The sequence below is a fragment of the Haemaphysalis longicornis genome, unplaced genomic scaffold (assembly GCF_048455015.1).
Source record: "Haemaphysalis longicornis isolate Haplotype H1 unplaced genomic scaffold, Haemaphysalis longicornis Haplotype H1 scaffold_14, whole genome shotgun sequence".
Taxonomy (NCBI): Eukaryota; Metazoa; Arthropoda; class Arachnida; order Ixodida; family Ixodidae; genus Haemaphysalis; species Haemaphysalis longicornis.
The window spans coordinates 35,794,937-35,818,926 of NW_027526245.1; the positions used below are offsets into that span (position 1 = coordinate 35,794,937).

Consider the following 23,990-nt stretch of genomic DNA (forward strand, 5'->3'; position numbering starts at 1 on the left):
TATGTTCATTCCGTGGTATGAGCATAACAAAAACATAATATTGTGATATTTTGTGCTTGTGTTTGAGATCGGCGTCCGCCGTTGCCGCAGGTGGCCAATGAACCCTCAGGCTGTAGTTGAAGGGCTTTTATCTTGGCCGCCTCCCACTTTTTGTCGAAGAATAAATAAAGAAAACCAATAAAAAATTAATCGTTATTCGTAGAGGCGTGTACAGGTCACGACTTAAGTTTGGTGCACATGCACGATGCATAGCGGGCTCTCACACACATCCTCGTGTACCGAGTTACTTATATATTCAACGCGCGCAGCGCATTCACATGTCTTATACACATGAAATAAATGGTGTATTTTGTGTACACACACGAAATAAGTGGGGATAAGCTTCATCGTTTGGAATTATTGGAAATCTGGGCGTCGCAATTACACAACTAGAAAGGTTATTGCCCCTTTAACCTGATGTTGATCATTTTTGAATTTTTTTCTGAGGAGGGTCAAGTCTTAAACACCTCTTTATTCCTTGAAATTCCGGTAATAATGCGGGATTGGCTCAGTCACAATGTCTTCGTCACGCGCTGCTGCACGAAATAGCGTAACAGTATCATGTGAGGAATACTGTAAGCCAGCTGTGTTGGCGCTACTGTTCAGCGTGAAACACGCACAGTGTTGACGAGTTTTCTTGGCGCTACCCTTGCGCCCAATTCCGTCTTCAACAATAAGTACAGCCAGATTGCTATTTTCTGTTGATACCATAATGATACTCCCAATTTTCAGGCGAGTTTTCGGGTAGTCATTTATAAGGGACTTTGATGTTATAGATTAATTACGCTCGCAACTTCTCTGAGAAAACGGGATTACACGAGTTGCCAGTCTGGTTCGAGAACTCAACGGCAGGTTGAAGTTAAATCTTGCTAAGTCCGTTAGGGAATAGGGTAAACCTCCGTGGCGTATAAACTGAGATGCCACAACTTCATCGCAGATAGGTCACTTGGGTAAGTTACCTTGGTTATTACTTCTTGTTAGCAGCTTTCTTTTTTTCTGTTTGATTCGCTTTTCTAGCCGACTTGTGGGAGGGTTTGGAGCCGCCCTTGACGAGTAACGACCTCTCACTTTGACGTAATAGCGCAAACGGTACGGGACGAGAGAAGAGCACAACACGAACGCTTACTAACAACTGTAGTTTTAATAATATCCGAAAAGACATAGGAAGAGGCATCTGTGCACTAGCCATCGCCGGGACTTCAACATGGAAGGAATGTGGCGTAAAGCACCAGCCACGGTCTATTGACTGCAAAATAACGTACTATACTGCATCCCTTTGTCGTGGGGTTAGAAATGAACGCCTGCATGAACATCGCAACACGTTAAATGAACGCCTACGTCCAACCTCTCGCCATATTGCTAAGGGCATGGTTATTACACTCGTTTAATCACACGAGCAGTATTCTCTGTACACACAAAGACGTGCGAAAACGAAAATTTCCGAAGCCTTTTTATGAAAAAGAATTCTGACGTGTGTATTAGAGCCCCCTCAGTGTGCTTGCTTGATTCAGAGGTAGCATATATTGACAACACTTGATCTTGGGTTTCTGTGTGTGGCTGCGTGTGTGGGCTGCGTTATCGATGTCACGGCTCGGGCTAGTGCGCAGACACCTCTTCATATGTTCTTTCGCGTTTTTATAAAACTTTAGACGTTAGTAAGCGCTCGTGTTGTGTTCCTCTCGTCCCGTAAAGTTTGCGCTGTTCCATCGCAATGAATGTATGTATGAGAACTGGCCCAGTTCTCTACGCTGAGTTCTCACCTCTCGTTCAGTCAACGCTGAATCACGTGCGCCAAATACTACTACGTCATGAAGCGAAAAGCAGAAACGCCCGTGTGTACGAGATTTCGGCGCACGTTAAAGATCCCCAGGTGGTCAAAATTAATCCGGAGCCCTCCACTACGGCGCGCCTCATCGCCTGCGTTGCGTCGGCGCGTTAAACCCTACAATCAATCAATCAATACTACGTCATGAACCACTTTACTAGCAAAAGTAACCAGTCTAGTGGCTACGGCTGGCTTCAAAAATACGGAAGTATACCTGTAGGTCAGTAAGGGATTAGAACCTTCCTTGGTCAATGGGAGAATACACTTGAGAGCTCTGTCGGTGCGGCAGTGGACAGATGACCGGCGACAGCAAATTTTCCTCAGAGGAGCATAAGCAAGGGAGCCCGTGCTTTTCGTGATCGCATTAAGCCACAAAGTGAAGCCACAACGCCGTCCGTCGCAAAGTCGTGATCAATAGCGCGCTCTAGAGGACCTTCCGGACAAGGAGCAGTTTCGTCGCGCACCTGGATGTGTGTCCCACGAACTGGCATACTTTTTCCCCATCCGACGCACAAGTACCGGAATATATAGTCCTCTCCCTGTCCTTTCAGCAGGATTATGAATTCATTCATCTCGTAAACGCGCACAACTTCAGCAGTTCGTAGCTCTCCACTGTTACGAATTTCTCTTTTGAGCGCCTTTGCGTGCGGGTTCTTACCTGGTCTGATGCAAGACACAATATTCTTATAACGCATCCCATCAGCTTTCCTTCGCTCGACTTCAGCGGGCTGCAGGCTGCAATGAACGACTGGTTTGGCGGAACACCTGCGAAGAACAATTGCGATGCATTTCAACGGACAAGTTAGCAAGCGAAGTTCACGCAAGCAAAGTAAAAAATTGGCGCAGTTCGCCCTATAGTGGTGCTCGGCGGCCCCTTTCCCTTCGTCGGAGACTCTGCTGCTGCCCCTTCACATGGAGAAATGTTTTTCCCTTTTTCACCTAGAAGCGAGAGGGTTGTGTAGGTGATGTCATCGGGGCCTGGGCAGCTGAATTTCTTGACAGAAACCAGTGCAGCGAGCAACTCTGCAATGGAGAATGGCTCGTCAATTGGGGACACCGGGGGCCTGAGAATGCTTCGTTGGGGGGAGAGTGTGGCGGAAAAAGAGCTGCTGGCGCTGCAGTAATTCTCCTGGAGAAGGCGTCAGCCTACTTTGAGGTCACTAGTGTTCGAGCTCAATGAGAAGGATTTGAACTGGTGTATTTGAGTCTGTGGGGTCCGCGAATTTCGGACCAGCTGCCATATTTTGGAGAGCGGCTTCGGGGGGTCCAGCTTGGAGCGGAAGGATTCCCACTCACGCTTGGTGAGCTTGTTCCTATGCCTCCGAATCGGCTTCTAGGCTCGCCTTGAAGCTCGGATATCTTCACGGGCTTGTGTCTGCCGTGATCGTCTTTCTGCTCGTCGATGCACTGCGCGAAGCCTCTAATACTCCGAGTCGGCGGTGGTGTATCTATGCGGAAGCCTCAGGACTCTGCTGCTTGACTTTCGAGCTCTTCACACCGTGTCTACGAAGGCTTCATATGAGATTACCGAGCCCACGGCTTCCTCCACCACAGTTCTGAATGCCTCCCAGTAAGAGGAGCGATTCACACGCTGTGGACAAGAGCCCGGGAGACCATGCACTGCAATGTAAATCGGTGCTTGATCGCTGCCTTGCAGTTCAATGCCCACTGCCCAGCTCGTCCTAGGGAGGAGTTGTGACGAAACAAAAGTGACGTCGAGGGTGCTTGACATCTTTCCCCGGAAGAAAACTGGCACTCCAGAGTTGATAACGCGCATACCGTGCGGGTGGACGATGTCTAGAAGGCGCCCCCCTTTAGCCGTCGCTTTCCTGCTGGCCCAGATGGGATGATGAGCGTTGAAGTCACAGGTCAAGATGTGCGGGGCTGGTGTAGTACTGATGATGCCTTCTAAGCCATTTAAGTCCAGTGCTACACGAGGTGAAATATAGGCGACGATTATTGCGAAGGACAAGCCTGCGCCGCGAACTGTGGATGCTCCGTATTCATTCCACGCATCCGGTAAAAGACCATGTTCTATATGATGAGATCGTTTCTCACGGCCAGTAGAACCCTTGACATTTCTACACCAGTTAGCGACCGTTGAACTATCAGTCGAGACTCGGAGGTAGCTATCACCGGAAAACGATGTTTTTGTGTTTTCGTGTGAAGTGGCGTGGGTCTGAAAGGCGCTGTTTGAGTCCGCAGGCATTTCACTTTCAGATTGTAGCTTTATCTCGAATATCTTGCACTCTTAGAACTCCGATTGCCCCAGCTGTAGCAGCTAACGCCATTGCATAAGGAGAGTTGAAACATAATCTAGGAGAGTCAGGATAGCCAATGAGGGGTCAGAATGCGGTTACCGCCATCGGGAAGTAACACCGCCATTATTAACCCTTACCTCCATGGCTAACGCGTAAAGCGGCCCCTGTACTGCACGGCGGCGTAATAAATGTATGAATTATTCCTTAAAAATATAACAACTGGACACACAGGGTGAAGAAGACAAACAATGCGCAATTCTCAACTATTTATTTAAACGAAAAGAAGCTGCCCCAAATAGGCGCGTACATGTACAAAAACATAAAAGTAGGCTCGGGCCTGGCCGGAAACGCGTGTGCGCACGATGCGGCTCGAGGCTTTACCGACCGAGCTGGCGTCGACACTTCCGACCCAGACGCTCACTCGCTCCGCTGGACGGGCAGAGACAGGCTTGTGTCTTACAGGGAGCTGACTACTCATTACCGGCTTGAACGAGCCCGCTACCCACCCGCTCATCCATCCCCCAGTAAAAGGCAATCTGTGGTTTGGCGGCCTCTTCAGACGAACTCGTACCCGAACCCCGTCGCGCATAGTCATTGTTATCCTGGACAGTTTTCAGATAAATGTCGGAGATGCAAGGAACGGGCCGATCTCGCACATATATTATGGGCATGTCCTCAGGCGACTCCTCAGAGCCGCAAAATTAGCAGTAATGAGCAGTGAGAGACCGTACTGCTCAGCTCAGACCCGGTGAATCAAGTCTGGGCCGTCCAGTTAGCCGAAGACGCTGCTAGGACCCAAGGGCTCCTGGCCGACGCCTAGGGTGGAGGTCTAGCTCTCCTCCACAAACTGGACAAATAAAAGTTATTTCTCTCTCTCTAGATAGGAAAAGCGATTAACACCACAATACTCGGAGCCCGACTACCGCTTGCTGTCTAAAACACGGAGTTATTTGCAAAAATAGTGATAATGATGGTTCACTGATGCAGCCCTCACAATTTTTCTGACTGAAGTACGCTTCTGAAAGCTCAATTGTTACGGTGTCGCAGGTTCTGTCAATGATAACGGTTTCTTTAAGGCGCGCTTGCAACCACAATTACCACAATGAATGGGCAGGCGTGCCCGGTGCCGTTTTTTTTTTTTTACAAATCGTGTTCTTAAAGCAGCTTCTTTTTCTTCAAACAAATAGCTGTGAGTTGCGCATGGTTTGTCTTCCTTACTCTGTGTGTCCAGTTAGCGCCATATCTTGTAAAGCATAACGCACCAACTAGCCCAACAGCACAGTTTACTGGAGTGTGAATTATTCATTAGGGCATCCGATGCCGATCTCAACGGCTGGCAACCGCCGCTGCCGTAGGGATCACGCGCATCGTTTCGGCTGTCTGATTACAATAAACGGCGAGCCATGGACGGGAGTGGATGCGAGCAATTTGCGTACGGGCTGCATTGGCCGCCAAGTGTGCCAAGGACAGAACCGGAAAATTGACGACCATCATGCCTATTGGGAGCGTCAGAGGCAGAGTGCGACTGGGAGATAGTGGAATCTGCCAAGCAGCCCACGTTCTGTCCAGACTAGTGTGACACGGGCAACCGAAAAAGAAACCTGGCAAACGGCACTGCGATTGAAATACCTGAGACGAAGAAACGCCGCCGCGTTGCAGGCCTTCAATGACCAACCATTCACTCATATTACGGAAATTGAGATTTGAAAATAAAATTCTGAGCGCATTTTTAAAGCGAAGCTTTTTTATGACTCACTGATGTAGATGTGATTATCTAAAACATATTTTAAAGCGGGGCTGCAGCTTAACCACGCTTAAGGTCTTAATTGATTAGGCGTGGGTCACCAAGCTTGGAATCGCTAAGACCATTATCTGATTTTTGTTAGTTGTTGCAAAGATGTTCCTTCCTTGCGCGTGGTAATGAGTTGAAGTTGAAGTTGAATTTGAAGTTGAGTTTATTTCGCTAATGATACAATATATTTTCTTGCCTTCCTGCAGAAGCACAAGAAGGAGCTTGTATGCGGACGGGGCAGCCCAGTGGTCACACAAACATCAATCACCCAATCATCTTATAACAATAGACAGAAAGCAAATGACAGTGCAATTGAACAACAAAACTGTGCATGAACTGTGCACATAAAAATAAAAATAAAAATAAGAGCAGTAAAGCAATTACATAATGAAGAAAAAGCACATACATAACTAAGCATATAGGAGAAGTGAATAACTAATACCATGATTTTCATGAGTGTCAACCAAGAAGAGAGCACACATAAAAGAACAGGCGATTCTATACACCACAGTTGAAATAACATTACAGAGTGACAATACACACTACTGTATGTTTGATTGCATCCAATCATTTATACGCTTTTTCAGTTTGCTAGCTAAAGCCACTGAAGAGTCTCTAAGAAATTTATTAAAATATAAAGGTACATAGAAGGCACGTGTTCTCTTACCATACCCTGTGTAAACTCTATCTCTGATAAAGGATTCTATATGACGGAGGTCCCGGGATTTCTTGTTCTTTATTTTGTATTTAGCTAAAAAAAAGATGTTTTGTGAGCAATGTAGCCAACAAGTTTTGCCACCAGAAGCCGCCAGAAGAAGCGTATGCTCTTTAACGAAGCCTGCTATCCCATTCCTTTTTGTCTCCGAAAAAAAAAACGAATTTGTAGCATTAAGTGACAAAATGGTTGGAAGTCAATTAAGTATGGAAATTGACACCGGCAGAAGAATGCAACGTAGGAAATGAGTAGCGGTCTAGGTGTAATGTGTGAGATGCAATCATAAGCTCCTTCCGCTATGCCGTAAGGATTATATATGTATATATATATATATATATATATATATATATATATATATCAAAGTTGCAGTCCTTATTGCCAGTGCTGTTTGGCGTTTTAACAGTGTTTTATAATGCCGAATGAGGTATGATTGCCTTTTTTTTATGCAGGAATAAATAATGGAAAATTCAAGTCGAGAAAAAATGTGCCGTTTTTTCCGGAAGCGGGAATCGAACCCACAACCTCCGCATAACGCGTGCGGTGCTCTACCATTGAGCTAGTTCTGCGGCGACTCCTCTCTCGACTATACCGCTGGGTTTTGTATTTACGACTGCTCAGAGCCCGGTCAACTAGCACCGCCCCTCGACCACCGCGGGAAGACGTAGAACGTCTTTTCCCAGCGGCCGCACGTAAGACGTGGTCGGAAGTCGGGGATAGCCGGATATATATATATATATATATATATATATATATATATATATATATATATATATATATATATATATATATATATATATATATATATATATATATATATATATATATATATATATATATACCGGATATATATATATATATATATATATATATATATATATATATATATATATATATATATATATATATATATATATATATCAATGTTGCAGTCGTCATTGCCAGTGCTATTCGGCTTTTTTCGAAATATTTAATAGGGCCGAATGACGTGTGCTTGTCACGTTTCTTTGATTCATTGATAAATAAGCGAAAATATAAGTCGAGAAAAAATCCGCCGTTTTCCGGGAGCGGAACGGCGGATTTTTTCTCGACTTATATTTTCGCCTATTTATCAATGAATCAAAGAAACGTGACAAGCACACGTCATTCGGCCCTATTAAATATTTCGACAAAAGCCGAATAGCACTGGCAATGACGACTGCAACATTGATATGTATCTTTACCGAGTCCCTCGTCCCGTATCTATATATATATATATATATATATATATATATATATATATATATATATATATATATATATATATATATATATATATATAACGTTTCGATCGGCATCCCATCGAAACGTCGACCAATAAACAGTTTTGTTAGAAGCTATACCCATTTTTTACTATATATATATATATATATATATATATATATATATATATATATATCTATATTCTTCATCTCTTTCATCTTCATCTCTTCATCATAAAATTCTTCATCTCTTTCTATGACCCACCACAACCTCCCCTTTGCTTTCCGAGGTTTTCTTGACTGCCAACCCCCATTTTCTGTCTTATTTCACGGAGCCCCTCATTTCCCATTTTCTGATTCGCTACATGCTTAGCGAGGGCCTCTGTTCTGGCAGCCTTGGTGCCAAAGGGAGCTTAAGAGGGTTCAACGCTGGTCGACCACTCTCAACATGTCGTAGACACTCGAGTCACGGCCCGGGGGTTAAAAAGAGGTCCCCTTCACCCCGAGTAGTCCGAGTGGCGCTGGCTACCACCCCCTGTCCAGGAAACAAAAATACCTTAACATAAATACCCGAGAAAGTGCTGGGGAAACAGCCCCGCCGGTAGCGTAGTGGTTATCGCACCAGACCGGTATTCTGGAGGTCGTGGGCTCGGATCCCACCCGGCGGGCATTTTTTCACCACTTTCTTTTCGACTCAAAAAATTCTTCATCTCATTCTATGACCCACCACAACCTCCCCTTTGCTTTCCGAGGTTTTCTTGACTGCCAACACTTATTTTCTGTCTTATTTCACGGAGCCCCTCATTTCCCATTTTCTGATTCGCTATATATATATATATATATATATATATATATATATATATATATATATATATATATATATATATATTTTATAATGGGGTTTATTAGCAAACGGCTAGAGCGTGGTAACGGGGGCTGGTTGTGCCAGAGGCCAAGCAAGCTCGGGAGTCCACGCGCAGGTCTCTATGCAAGATCGTTCTCGATGGGGCTGCTCCGATGACTGAGCCTTGCACATAGACCCAGTTGGGGGATTGACGCCACCTGACAGTCAGCCTCGGTCTCAGTTGAGCGCACACCCATTTGGCCACACTGGCGCGCCTTCCACTATCTCTGTTACAATATATATATATATATATATATATATATATATATATTGTAAGGAAGACCATCGCCAACACCATACTAGTTTAAATAATGTAGGAGCGTGGACAGCACTGGTCATTCGCAATACGTGGGTATGTGACACAGAAGCCACACATGGAAGAGGCACCAACTCGTGGATGTCCCATCGCCATCGCTGGGACGAAGAAGAAGTCTCGTCTCGTTGGCTCTCCGTCTCGACTTGCTGGTCAGCGTGACTTGGTGCTTCGGTGCTACCGCTGCTGCTGGTGCGGCTGAAGAATAAAGCCTGAAAACCCTCTTATAGTTTTGGTGGAGGTGCAACGATCTTCGTTCTCTTACGCTGGAGCTCCGCAACCGGACACTCGACCCTCCCAGCATGTCTCGCAACGATGACCCCCGGCCTGCCCAAACACCCATCGTCTGCGCGGGTGCAATTCGTGAGCGGGACCCTCCCTCATTCAACGGCACCGACGAGAAAGACGCAGAGGACTGGCTTGCTACTTTTGAAAGAGTGAGTACCCATAACCACTGGGACGACCGCCTCAAGTTGAATAATGTCGAATTTTCCTTGACTGGGCTCGCAGAGCAATGGTTCTGGAACAACGCAGCACGTCTTAAAACGTGGCCTGAGTTTAAAGACGACTTCATAAAATTATTCGGTCGCCCCGCTGCTCGAAAACTCCTCTCAGAGCAGCGTTTGCGTGAGCGGGCACAGAAAAGGGGTGAAAACTTCACTTCTTACATTGAGGATGTTGTCGCCCTGTGCCGTAAGATTGACAGTGCCATGCCCGAAGCAGAGAGGATAAAACACATTCTGAAAGGCATAGACGACGATGCCTTCCATATGCTGTTGGCGAAAAACCCCCAAACTGTGGCCGAGGTCGTTACTATTTGTCATAGTTACGACGAGTTGCGGAAGCAAAGGGCTCTCACTCGGCGACCACTCGCAGAAAATCAGTTTGTCTCCAGCTTGGCCGCTGATGACGGCGACGGTACCTTGTTTCAACGGATCCAGCAGTTTGTGCGAGAGGAAGTGGCTCGGCAGTTGTCCATCATCAACTATGTGCCCGAGCAAAAATCTTCTCTCAGCCCTGAACTCAGGACCGTTATCCAGCAGCAAGTCGCTGACTCCCTCCCAGCTGCACTGCCGTCAAGCCCCGTTGTTGCCCCTGTGCCCTATGCCGCCACCATACCCCAAGCTCCAGCGACTTCAACCCTGCCTTATGCAGACTCTATGCACCCCGTGACGATGGCCGCTCCAATACACTTTGCCGACTCTATCCCTCAACGACCTTACGCTGAAGTCGCTGCCAGGTACATGCCTCGGAGCCCCGTCGTTTTCCCCACCACCCGGCCTTTACGTCCGCCGGTGTTGTCTGGTCCCTCGCTCACCAACCCTTGGAGGACGCTGGACAATCGCCCAATTTGCTTTGCCTGTAGGGCTCCTCGACACGTGGCACGCTATTGCCGCCGCGCCACGGTGACAGGACGCAACCCTGCCGCAGCTTTTTCCTACGCCCATTCCCCACTCATGCAGGAGTATTCGCGGATGACGTCTATGCCGCCCGATAGTCGTGACTTCGGAAGCCGTCGGTCTTCATCTCCGCGACGCCGCTCACTATCTCCCATGCGTCGTCGTCCTGTTCCAACGGAAGCGGAAAACTAGGCGCCGCAGTTCCGGAGGCAAGAACTGCGCCGTCGTCGATCTGCCCAAGGCCTTCTCCATCTCCCGCAAACGTCATTCATATTACCATAGATGGCGCTGAAGTCTTAGCCCTTGTCGATACTGGAGCCGCCGTTTCTGTCATGGACGCCAAACTTTGCCGCCGCTTGAAGAAGGTTAGGACGCCGCATCTTGGATTCTCATTACGGACTGCTACGGCTCATCCCATTGATCCAACTGGCATGTGCACTGCCCGTGTCGTTATTCGAACGTCATGTATGCTGTTCAGTTCGTTGTCCTGCCTTCCTGTTCCCACGATGTCATACTGGGGTGGGACTTCCTTTCTGAACATAGAGCTGTCATCGATTGTGGCCGTGCCGAAGTAGAGCTCTTCCCGTTCATGGATCATACCACCGGTGAACCGCCCGCTCCTTCTGCCATCAAACTGGTCCTCACGGAAGAAGTTAGCATTCCTCCTCATTCTGCCGTGCTAGCTTCTTTATCCTGCCCACTTCTGTCCAATGCGACAGTACTCTTTACGCCTTCTGACCTGTTTCACCAGCGACGTTGTCTTCGGCTTCCTTTCTCCCTGCTTCCCATTCGTAACTGCCAAACTACACTTCTCCTTTCCAACTACGGGTCGTGTCCGTGCACCTTGCAACGCGGAGAGTGCGTCGGCTATGTCGAGACCGTTCATTCTGTTGTCGCTGTGGCTGTGCCCGACGATTCAACCCCGCTTGAAATCAGTGGGCTGTGTGCTCCTTCAGGAGCAAAATCCTCCCCGTCTGCAGACGTCTTCCTTCGCGCCATTGATGCAGACCTTTCACCGTCCCAACGAGACCAGCTTCTCGCACTGCTGAACCGATTTCGGACGTCTTTTGATTCTGTCCACACTGGTCTGGGACGTACCACCACAGTCGAACACACCATCGATACCGGTGGTCACGCACCCTTACGGCAACGTCCCTACCGTGTCTCCCCCACTGAACGCCGCGTAATCGATGAACAAGTCGAGGACATGCTCCAACGCGGTGTGATTCGACCCTCCACCAGTCCATGGGCATCGCCGGTAGTACTTGTCAAGAAGAAGGACGGCTCTATTCGGTTTTGCGTCGATTACCGCCGGCTCAACAAGATAACTTGCAAAGACGTATATCCGTTGCCGCGAATTGATGACGCCCTTGATTGCCTACAAGGCGCAGAGTTCTTTTCCTCCATTGATTTACGCTCGGGTTATTGGCAGGTTCCCATGGCAGAGGCTGATCGTGCAAAAACGGCCTTTATTACGGCCTGTACGAGTTTAACGTTATGCCGTTTGGCCTCTGCAATGCGCCTGCAACCTTCGAGCGGATGATGGATAATATTCTCCGTGGACTCAAATGGCAGACGTGCCTTTGTAACCTCGATGATATTGTGATCTTCTCTCCCGATTTTTCGACGCATCTGATTCGACTTGAGCAGATTTTGACGTGCTTGACGACCGCAGGCCTTCAGCTCAACCTGAAGAAGTGCCGTTTTGCTGCCCGAGAGCTTACTATCCTTGGCCACGTTGTCTCTAAAGCTGGTGTCCTGCCTGATCCTGCCAATTTACGTGCTGTGGCGGAATTTCCCAAGCCGACAACTGTGAAGGCCCTCCGCAGCTTCATTGGGCTGTGTTCATACTTTCGCCGATTCGTTCGCAACTTTGCATCTCTCATCGCGCCTTTGACAAAGCTCCTCAGCAAAGAAGGCGGCATCTGTGAGTGGTCCAAGGCCTGCGACGACGCATTTACTAAACTGCGCCATCTCCTCACATCTCCGCCAATCCTGCGCCATTTCGATCCTGAGGCCCCTACCGAAATTCACACGGACGCGAGCGGAGTTGGTTTGGGGGCAGTTCTCGCTCAGCGCAAGGCAGGATATGACGAGTATGTCGTTGCTTATGCAAGTCGCACGCTAACAAAGGCCGAGACAAATTATTCTGTGACCGAGAGAGAATGCCTGGCCGTTATTTGGGCACTTGCGAAGTTCCGCCCGTACCTCTACGGGCGTCCTGTCCATGTTGTCACAGATCACCACGCGCTTTGTTGGTTGTCCTCGCTCAAAGATCCTTCTGGGCGGCTAGCGCGCTGGGCTTTGCGGTTACAGGAGTATGACATTCGCGTCACGTATCGCTCAGGCCGGAGGCACAATGATGCTGATGCCCTTTCGCGCTCCCCGCTGCCTCATGACAGCGACCGGGTCTCGAGCTCCGACTGCTACGTGTCGCCATTGGAGATCCACTCTATGTCGTCCGAGCAAAAGAAAGACCCTTGGATTTCCTCCATGTTGGACTTTCTGTCTGGCTCATCAACGAACGCTGCATCTCGGACACTACGCCGGCAAGCGTCGCACTTTGCCCTTCGCGACGGACTGCTTTTCCGTCGCAACTACCAACCCGAAGGTCGCAAGTGGCTCTTAGTAATTCCGCGCCACCTACGCTCTGAAATGTGTGCCTATTTTCACGAAGAGCCACATTGCGCCCATGCTGGTGTCCCCAAAACATACCAGCGTTTGCGCTTGCGGTACTACTGGCGAGGCATGTACCGCTTCGTTCGTCAATACGTCCGTTCGTGTGTTCGATGCCAACGCCGAAAATATCCTCCCCGCCAAGGAACTGGGCCTTTGCAGCCCTTACCGTGTCCAGCAAGACCATTCGACCGTGTAGGAATCGACCTTTATGGACCTCTTCCTTGCACTGCAGATGGCAACCGATGGGTCGTTGTAGCTGTCGACTACTTGACCCGGTACGCCGAGACTGCCGCCCTGCCTGCTGCTACCGCACGCGAAGTAGCCTCCTTCCTACTTCGGCACTTCATTTTACGGCATGGGGCGCCGCGTGAACTCCTCAGTGATCGAGGAAGGGTTTTCCTGTCTGAAGTTATAGAGGCCCTTCTTAAGTCCTGCCGCACGATCCATCGCACCACCACGGCGTATCACCCTCAGACCAATGGACTGACCGAACGTTTCAACCGCACTCTGAGTGACATGCTTGCTATGTACGTCGCGGCAGACCATTCCGACTGGGACGCAGTACTACCATTCGTGACCTACGCATACAACACCGCCACGCAGGCCACGACCGGCTTCTCTCCGTTTTTTCTTTTGTATGGCCGTGAGCCTTCATGCACACTGGACACCATACTTCATTATCGGCCCGATGAGTCAGAGTGCACACCCATCTCCGACGTTGCCAAGCAGGCCGAAGAGTGTCGTCAGTTGGCCCGATCGTTAACTACGGAAGATCAGCAGCGTCAGAAGTCGCACCACGACGAAACGACTCCCGCTCCTACCTACTCACCAGGGTCGCTTGTCTGGCTGTGTGTTCCAGTGTCTACGCCAGGCTTGAGCAGTAAACTGCTTTCGCGCTACCAGGGTCCCTACCGCATCGTCAAGCGGACGTCTCCAGTAAATTATGTGGTTGAGCCTCTCACTCCGTCGCCCGATCAGCGTTGCCGCGGCAAAGATATAGTCCATGTTCAGCGCCTCAAGCCTTATATTGACCCCGTCGTAGTTTCATCTCCCTGAGTCGCCAGGATGGTTCTTTCGTTCCCGGGGGCAATTGTAAGGAAGACCATCGCCAACACCATACTCGTTTAAATGATGTAGGAGCGTGGACAGCACTGGTCATTCGCAATACGTGGGTATGTGACACAGAAGCCACACATGGAAGAGGCACCAACTCGTGGATGTCCCATCGCCATCGCTGGGACGAAGAAGAAGTCTCGTCTCGTTGGCTCTCCGTCTCGACTTGCTGGTCAGCGCGACTTGGTGCTTCGGTGCTACCGCTGCTGCTGGTGCGGCTGAAGAATAAAGCCTGAAAACCCTCTTATAGTTTATATATATATATATATATATATATATATATATATATATATATATATATATATATATATATATATATATATATATATATATATATATATATATATATATATATATGTGTGTTCATCTGTCGATTTGCAAGACTGCACCAACACCAACTGCCTGTTCTTTGGTTTCACACTCACACTGGTGCATTGAGCATGACATACCAACTGAAGAGTGGGTCAATACAATGGGTAACTTGTTTCGACAACTGGCCACTGAAGTAAACCTGGCCTACTAACCGTGGAGACCGAGGCAAGTTGTACACCTATATTTAAACTAACCAGTCGTTCAAGGCTAGTGTAACGTATACGCCTGAGCTCCCATTTCCAGTGTCCAAAGAAAGATAAACAGAATAAGGCGTGGGCTAGTGATAACTGCATACCAATTCGAAATTGGTTCTTTCAAGTATGGCGCACCTCCTCTGACAGCAGGAAGTGGAACAGTCTAAATAACATTACAGCCAGTGCCCCAAAACTAACATAATTTATTCATCCGTGGACTTTAGGCAATTTAGAACTAAATTTCTTTGATCTAATAACGTCTTTGTTGTGTATGCACCTTGAGAAGGTCGATTGCTGACCATTTCTGATAATGCCGTGTTTCGAGATGGTGTTTTAATACGCTGGTAGTGCTCAACGCAATGATTGGGATCTTTAAAAAAACATAAATGTGTCGAATTCTTCGCAGAATAAATCCACAGCCCCAACCACTTAACGCCCTGCATATGCACACAACTGCATTGTTGTCGAACCCAACACAAATTAATTATAGCAGCGTAAATGGAGATAATTGGTCGGGTGAAATTTAAAACAAACACACGAGAGATATAAAATGAAAGTATAGCAACTTGACCAACGAAAACAAGAATGTGAATCCTATACATCTCCCTGTTACCAACCGAAGTAAAAACAGCCCCGAAAAGGACGACGGACACATAAATAAAACATGGCGAAGAGGGATCAACCGTGTAGCGCCCTGCATTTCCACAAAAACGAATAATTGCGCAGTTAACAGGTTTGGTCGTTATAGCTGCGTAAATAGAAAGAATACCACAGGGTATTCAAAGGCAAGCAAGACTACGAAAGAAATATAAAAATGCAAAAATCAAATACAAAAAGTTTACTGAATAAAAATATATGCATCTCATATAACCGGCCCTCCACCAAACAATTTCACACATACAGAAGCCTGGAAAAAAATTGAAATTTGTATAAAATTAAAGCCGTTCCACTCAACGTGAAAGCTGTCGGAAGTTCAGAGCAGTGATTTGCAATTATGGGCTGTAGCGGCGCTGTCCGCTCACTGCTTCCATCCATCACGCTCCTCGCCACCCTGTCTCACTCGTCTCTTGATGAATGAAACGGAGGTTTGTCCTATGTAATTCAAATTTCACGCCTTCGCAGCGCTCGAGCGACCCCTGCCTGAAGCTGCGCCAGCGGGAGTTCTATTCTTTTGTGCTTGCTTTTCATCTGGCCCTCCTTACCAATAAAGGTGCTACTACTACTTTCATCCCGCACGTGCCGGTGCCTTACTGCGCAGTTTGGATCGCGGTTTGGAACGAAGCTTGGAACGCGGTAATACATAAACCGCTTGGTTTTCGAAGCCTCTGTGGGACGCCGTTACGACGGTACGCCTTGGGTCCTTTATCTCGCTGCGCTGCCTGATTCCGGCAGTGACCTTGATGCGTTACGCGTTACAGCGAGCTACGACGATAACGCGAGCCCCTAAAGGGCTGTGCACCTGAAACCGTAAAAACGGACCAAATTTGTAACCACCTGCGCTTGCCGAGAATTGTAGAAAGGGCTTAGTCTCCGCATTTAATCGCTACATTAGTGAAAACAGAGATAATTGGTCCAATAGAATTTATGAAAACCAAAATATACAAAAGCTACAAAAAATTAGGTAATTTAAAAAAAGTAGCCAAACAAAAAGTATACATCTTGTGCACCTTCCCCACCAAACGATGTAAAATAAACGAACTCTGAAAAAAAAACAAAAACAGTCGGAAGCACGAAAACAAAAGTTCTTGAAAACGAACGGACCATGTAACGCCCTGCATTTGCACAAAAATGCATAAATTTCGGTGTGATAATTTTGATTGTTATAATGATATTAATAGAGATATTTTGTCGAGCAGAATTCAAAACCAACAAATACAAGAAATAGGCGAAATGAATCGCAGCCATAAAAACGCAGTGGTCACCTCTTTTCAGCTCCCACAGATGCAACTGGTATATAGGTAGGCACGTAAAGTCATGCATAACTGAAATGCGAACACCAGCATAAGCAAAATTTAAAAAAAATACTCTTTGTGGATATGAAATTATGATGTGCTATTGGTATACTTGGATGGCCACATTTTCGAACTTTTTTACTGTAATTTAGTTACGCGTCAATTGGACTTGCACGAAGAAAAAAATCGCGCTATTTGTGAGTTTTACTTGATATTCTTGTGATCGCGTTTCATTTCTCATCGAGTGTACAGTGAAGCTTGCAGTAGAAAATTAGTGCCCTTCCACTCTGAAGAAGGATGACCTGCAAAGCGAAACGCAGGACACGGAGTGCACCAAATAAAACACGTTTCTTCGTAATTTGTGAAGCAAGCGTACTTCTTAGCCGATTAGCTTAATGAAACTTGGAAAGACCCAAGCTTCACTTCACCGGGCAAACACGGAGCGGGAGTTTTACTCCCGCGTCGTAGGCATCTTACTCTTCATGTAACAAACCAACAAAGTCGCTGAACCACTGAGAGGACACCGGACAAGTCGCATTGGTCAGTTTGACGTTCACGTTTCAAACTCCCGCCAGCACAACGGACAGGTCGTCAGTATGGGCATGAAACCTCTGTTTTCCCGTGCAGCACTCCCCACCCCCCCCCCCTCTTCCAACCCGTGCACGCCCCAAAACCGGTTATGTGCGCAGACTTAGAAGTGAAAGACACCATAAAAAATGTCCCCCTAAAAGCCTTTTAAGCGTAACAAGTAATCTCGCCCGACGGCGGCATTCCTAGCGGGCAAGTTGCTGTTCATCCTGGAGGGATTCGCAGCTACTCGATGAGCCAGAACTAGAGGATGAAATACAGCAGCGGCTTTATATTGTTTTGGTTCCTGCTCACGCGTCTGTTCGCGACGACGCTTCTTCAATTCCCGCTCTTCCTCAAAGCGCATGACATGCACCCGTCCCTTAGTGAGTTAAAGATGGAAGGTCACGTTAAAGATCCCCAGGTGGTTAAAGCTAATCCGGGGCCCTCCACTACAGCGCGCCTCATCGCCTGCGTTGCGTCGGCGCGTTAAACCCTGCAATCAATCAATCAAAGATGGAAGGTGTCAAGCTCCATTCTAGCGGACGAACGTGTGAGTGTCCGTTTCCCTCCCCCGTGGTAGGCATCTTACTGTCTGTGTAACACACCAACCCAGACCGACACGACTCGATTAAGGAGGTCAGGTGACAGGACGGATTGAGCCATGAGACTTCCACGTTTATATCTCGAAGCTGCCCAACGGGCATAATCGCTAGCGGCATGGAGCCCAGCTGCGCGTGCACGCCCTATTTCTTCACCTCCCTCCCGCAACCTGTGCATGCATGAACTGAAAACCGGTGATGGGCGCACACTTGGGCGTGAAATACAGCGGCGAAGATGTCGCTGGGAAAGCCCTTTAAGTTGAAGAAGAATTATGGGCTCACGCCGGCGTTTCAACCGGGCGAGGTGGCTCTTCAATTCACACCTACTCGGCGAGGTGGAATTTGAGGCGGCCACGGCGGCGGCAGGTTTCGGTCATTTTTACGCCCATTCGCGCTTCGGTGTGTTGTCCGCAATGCTCTGATAACGGCGCTACCGCCGTTGTCAGCCGATCGCGCAACTTGTGAAAGAGGCATTGGTGGGGAGAAGGGAATAGCAGTTGTGATAGAGCGGTCAGCGTTTGCGAAAAGGAGCACCGGAGAGGCGCCCAGTAAATAGGCCTCACCGGAATGAAAGCTGGAAAAGGGGCGGGATTAGACATATACTGCTTCGCAGTAACAGATTAAAATAAATTGAAAGATATACCTCGTTGCGTCGTCACGGCATTGCAACTGGTTCACCGATATTCAAAAGCCACCGGCATGGCTGTATTAAACAATGTGTACCGCGACGAGATATAATTTGTCTGACGCGCTTCGAATTCTCTGTTACAGGAGGGACAAAGTGGGCTTTTTGCAATTATCACAAAGGATGTGCCGTCGACAATCCGAATATGCTAGGTGGTCGTCCAATATCTGATATCCCCATTAAGCCTGACTTTGGGCTGGTTGGGTACACACGACACCCTAGAAAACAGCGCGGCAAAGCTTCGGCCAAAGAAAATGCAGAGAGACACGAGTGTTGGCAGACAGTAGCGCAGACAGGCAGCGCCCATGTCTGTCTGCCTTCTCTTTGGTTCAAGTTTCGCTGTGCTGTTTCCTAAGGTGTCCGATATCCCCCTTGCACTGCCGTACTCACCGTAATCTTCGCGCTTCTCAAGTCGCTTGCACAAGCTCTCCGCCAGGGCCGTTAGGTAGGGACCCACGAGGACGCACACCGCCGTGACGACGTAGCCGCCCATGGACTCCGCCAGGCTCAGGTCGGCGATGGACGCCATGTCGATGGCTTCGCGAAGCACGAGGTCGCCCTTCACGAACACGCTCATGGTCGACGACAGCCTCCACCGTACATCGGACACCAGTGAAAAGTTAATTGCGACCAGACGCGTCAGTAACGCGCCGCAAGTAAGGAGTGACTTGTAAATGAGTACATTTTGCTGTAATCTTGGTAACAGTTCGGTTACTTCCATTACAGAGTAGTGACCGTGCAATTTAATTAATTTTATCTGTAATTGGATAACAAAAGGACCCATTACAATATTTCTTGAAAACACGAACCCCGCCGTGTTGTGTCCATCTGCGTCAGCGTCCGTCTTAGACAGTTTCGGAAGTCTTGTTCTTTTTACAGAAGCGCAGCTGCGCTTTGAAATTGCCCACTGTAGCATGCACCACCACACTTAACTTTTGCAAAAATTTGGCGTACGTAGATCCAGGTACTGATTTTCTCGTATAACTTTACTGGTGGCCACGCATTTGCGCACGCTATATGTGTATATATGTGCTATCGTGATAAATAAAAGGTCTCATGAAGCGCCACCCCAGCTAGTATTGTGGGATACCAGATAAGTTAATCACCCTTTCCAGCCCGGCGAACTGCAAGACAGAGCGCAAAGGTCATCTGCGGACAGCGCTTGTTTCGGCCAAGGGGGCTGAAATTAAGCATTTTGTGAGAATTCTTTTTGACAGAGACAGCCAGCGCAGTTTATAGTTTTATTGCAGAAGCCCTATCGACAAGAATAGGAACTTAGTCGGTACATTAGGAACCTGTAACTTTCGGGATTCGGATACACCGCATTTCATTGTCAATTTGCGAATACGACAACCGACCTGTGAACTTCAATTACCACAAATATGTAACGACCCTTCTCGTCTAACAGACCTCGGCGTATTTTAACAAATGACGAACGAGCAGATTTCCTGCGCTGGTGTCGCCATCTTTGACATCGAGCCTGACCCCTCATTAGTATTTGTAGTTTTCGCGGAGTTCGTCGGGCGGGCCGAGCCGCCGGTTGCGCGCCGTCGGCTCGGGTTTCCCTTGCGTCTCGGCATAAACAGATAGCACAGTATTCTTATTAGGGCAGACTTTTACTGGGCGTTCGTGACCAGATACATCAAAGGATGAAAGAATCACTGACCGCTGTCAACACCGTCGTCAGGTGGACTCTTCACGTGGACGGTATCCGCGTTGTGAACAGTTTCAGCTTAAAAGATTTAAATATCTCCCACGTTGTCGGAAAATCGCAAGGCCACCCAGCTGTGCGCAACGTGTCGCGGATGATACCGACGCAGGCGATCAGGCAAGCGATGCTGATGGCACCAAAACAGGAGATGGCTGGGAACGTTCAGGAACCCCTTGCAGTCATGATGCAGCAGGTTTCAGGAAATTCGGGTGCATGAAAGAGTAAGCGAGGTGCATGAAGGCGTACGCAAAATGTCAGCCCAAGTGGTGGCCCTCAAGGATGATGCAGCGTGGGAGCTGGAGCTCTTTAAGAAGGATCCACAGAAAATAATTTACGAGAAGTAAGACTACAGCGCAATGGGGAACGCCACTCTCCTAGCGCAAGGACATTGAACAACTCATCAGTGAGCTAACGAGGATCAGAGGAACACGGCCGTTACAGCCTGCTTAACGACAAGTTGGAGGTTGTAGCGTAAGGTGTGACTCTATTGAAGACGGCAGTTAAGTTTTCCGGGGATATTGCAAAAAGTAGCATGTGCTCGAGTGAAAAATGCGGAATCGAGCTTGAGAAGTACAGGACCGCGATGAATATTCTTCTCTAAAAGGTACGTAAAATTTGTTAGGAAGTTGATGACTAGCTAGAGAGCGCAAAAGATAAAGATGAATTTGAAGAAATCGTCGCTGATGTCGCCAACCTGAAGGCCCCACTATAGAACATCGACGCTAAGAAGACCTCGCTATGTATGAACGCCTTGTTAGAACTTAACAAACACAACACAAAGGGACGGTAACGCGTGAAACATCTCGGGCCAATGATAATGACACAGCAAACAAGCTGGAGGACGAATCCGGAACAGGTGTTGGATTCGCTTTGCACATGGTGGCGGCCCGAGTATCTCCAAGCACTTCGCAGTGGACACACTAGCTATCGCTGATCGTGCATGCCAGTCATGCTTGGAAACGTTGTTTACAGTAGCCGATCGTTTCTTCGAACTGCGAAACTCGTTAACGTGAAAAACTGGGCGCGTTAGTACATAATCTAGGCAAAACAGCAAAAAAAAAAAAATGCAAGGACAGAGAGGGACTGCGCTGATACACGACAGAAATTGCACTGATACAGCGCAGCCCCGGTCGTGTATCTCTCTCTGTCCTTGTCTTTTTTTGCGCAGTTTTGTCCAGATTCTCAAAATTCTGTTGAAGAAACAGCAACACTGAGGCTAAAGTAGGGACGGCTCTTGTGGGAGAACATTTTCCAAGCCAAGATGTAACAGCTTCTTTGTTTAATATCTGCACCTGGTGTGGGGACAATTTAGGGTCTATATATGCCTCCTGCACCGCCCACACAGAATTTCTTGCTTCATATCTGGCCTGCCCGGAGGCTGTTAAAAATTTAGCGACTGGAAAAAAAGGAGGACGACGAAGCTAGCAGGGACGGGTTAGATGCGTGGGAGGGGGGGGGGGGGGACGGGGGGCGTGCTATCATCCTCAGTATTTTAGGAACAATCCTGGTCGCTGAGGAAGCAATAAAGCGCGCCTTCCTATACCTCGCCCGCTCCTCTGTTTTCAACAATTTGGGCCATTCTTTCAGAAAGGCTGAAGCACGGGACGTGAGTGATTATTTAATGGGTGATGTAACTGCTATACAGTGATGGTGATAGTAGGAGACCGCTGCCAATAGCCATCAATTTTTCCTCAACCTTTTCCTCAACCTTTTCCTCAACCCTGCCTTCCTTGTATAGACAGCAGCGAAACAGTCTAGATCATGGTCGTGTGAGACGTCCCTTTTATCAGGATGGATCTTCTGCCCGTGTTAGCCGCGCCAGAACTATCCATGCGTTTGCTTCCATGGATGCCTCCATAGTGTGTGCTACTACTACTATGTGCGGTTTATTGGCGCAAGGGCGTCTGAGGCCAAAGAGCGCCAAGACAATGTTTGTTCACGTTTATTGCTAAAATACCATGGCGATGATGGTCATGTACTTGATAAAAAATAGTGTATAGATGGGTGTAAAGGGCCCTTACTCTAAAAGGGGAGGATGATTAAGATGAGAGGTAAAAATGATGATGTTTAAGTGTGACAGTGCTGGGGGCATCATAACATGACCCTAGCTCCAGCGATGGCAGTGGCGTCCCTGAAACCTGTTATGAAAACGCTCCGAACCACCCTCACTGTCATCGGGTGGCCCTGATGTCACACATGGTATGAGATGAGTGCTAAAAATCCAATGTCAGCGAGGTAGGCTAAAAGGCGTTCACTTCTGATCGGGGGTTGATCGGATAAAAACAAAGATGGGTGTAAGGGTATCGTGTAGGTGTATAGTTCGGGGAAGTGTCGTTTCCTTGCTTCATGGTATGCCAAACATTCAGTCAATACGTGGAGAACTGTAAGTCGTCGTCCGCACTCCTCACAAGCAGGTGGTGCTGTTCCGTTTAAAAGGTATGAGTGAGTAGCATGTGTGTGACCTATCCTTAATCTGCATATTGATATTTCTGTGAACCTGTTCCGTTTGTCTGTGTTGTATTTCCCTATTTGTGGTTTTATAATGTGTAGTTTGTTTTCGATTTGTGTGTCCCACTGTAACTGCCAGCGCCTCCGAATCCTACTCCGAACTGATTGCTTCATGTCTAGGTAGGGAACATGTGGAATATCTACAACACTGCGGAGAGCCGCCACAGCGGCATTCTGGTCAGCAATTTCATTGCCCGAAATGCCGCTGTGCGCAGGTACCCAGCAAACTATTACAGTGAGTTTTAGAGCGTAGGCAGCCATTATGGACTTTATAAGTCGATTTAAAATGAAGTTCTTCGTTGGTTTTCCTGAATGAAGAGCTAGTACTACGCTTAGGGAGTCTGTAAAAATAATGGAACTGTGTATTATGCTTTGTGTAATGTGTTCCACAGTTGTTAAAATGCCGTGTGCCTCTGCTGTAAAAATACTGGTACTTTTGTTCATTGTCTTTGTGATAGCAAAGTTTGGGCCATGTGCAGCGCATGACACAGAATTAGCAGACTTGGAGGCATCTGTGTAAAACGTTGTGTAGGGATATTTATGCCGTAGGTGTAGGAAATGCTGTAAGACGAGTTCTCTTGGTGCAGTTTTTTTTTGTTAATGGCTCGAAAAGACTAATCACAAGAAACCGGGGACATTTCCCAAGGAGCGACAAGGTCTGTGATCGAAGTTCTGTAAGTCTCAGTAAGAGAAATCCCAAGCTCCTCAGCTTGCACTTTCACTCTCAACGAGAAGGACAGAGATATAGACGGCCGACTGAGAAACAAGTGCATGGCAGAGCTGTCGTGGATAATAAGTGCGGAAGGATGATTTTTTATAGATGTTGTCTTCACAGCATACAATAGGTCTGTGCATAAGCGCTGGTCTTCCAGGCACCACTGATCACATTCCACGTATAGGCTTTGGGCAGGACTTGTTCGGAAGGTTCCAGACGAAAGGCGATGCAGAACAGGGTCAAGCATTTTTAAAGCGGTTTTCGAAGCTGACCCGTATACTACGCTCCCATAGTCCAACCGCGACTTCACTAAACTGTTGTAGAGACGTAGCAGGCACAGCTTATCTGCGCCGTGGGAGTGGTGGGATAGGACTTTTAGGATATTCATCGCCTCTATACATTTTA

The 23,990-nt window shown here is 47.8% G+C and overlaps 1 protein-coding gene across 2 annotated transcripts in view; it reads right to left on the reverse strand.

Annotated features, from left to right (window-relative positions):
* The window catches only part of LOC144165254 (uncharacterized), a 77,976-nt gene that overhangs the window by 28,495 nt on the left and 25,491 nt on the right, over positions 1-23,990 (reverse strand). Inside the window, exons 5-6 of one of the 2 annotated variants that reach the window (XM_077695382.1) lie at positions 19,042-19,241; positions 2,523-2,629 (exon numbers count right to left, since the gene is read on the reverse strand). In XM_077695382.1, the coding sequence (XP_077551508.1) occupies positions 2,523-2,629; positions 19,042-19,241 (307 nt within the window). The remainder of the gene's footprint in view (positions 1-2,522; positions 2,630-19,041; positions 19,242-23,990) is intronic. The other variant, XM_077695380.1, reaches the window with a different exon arrangement.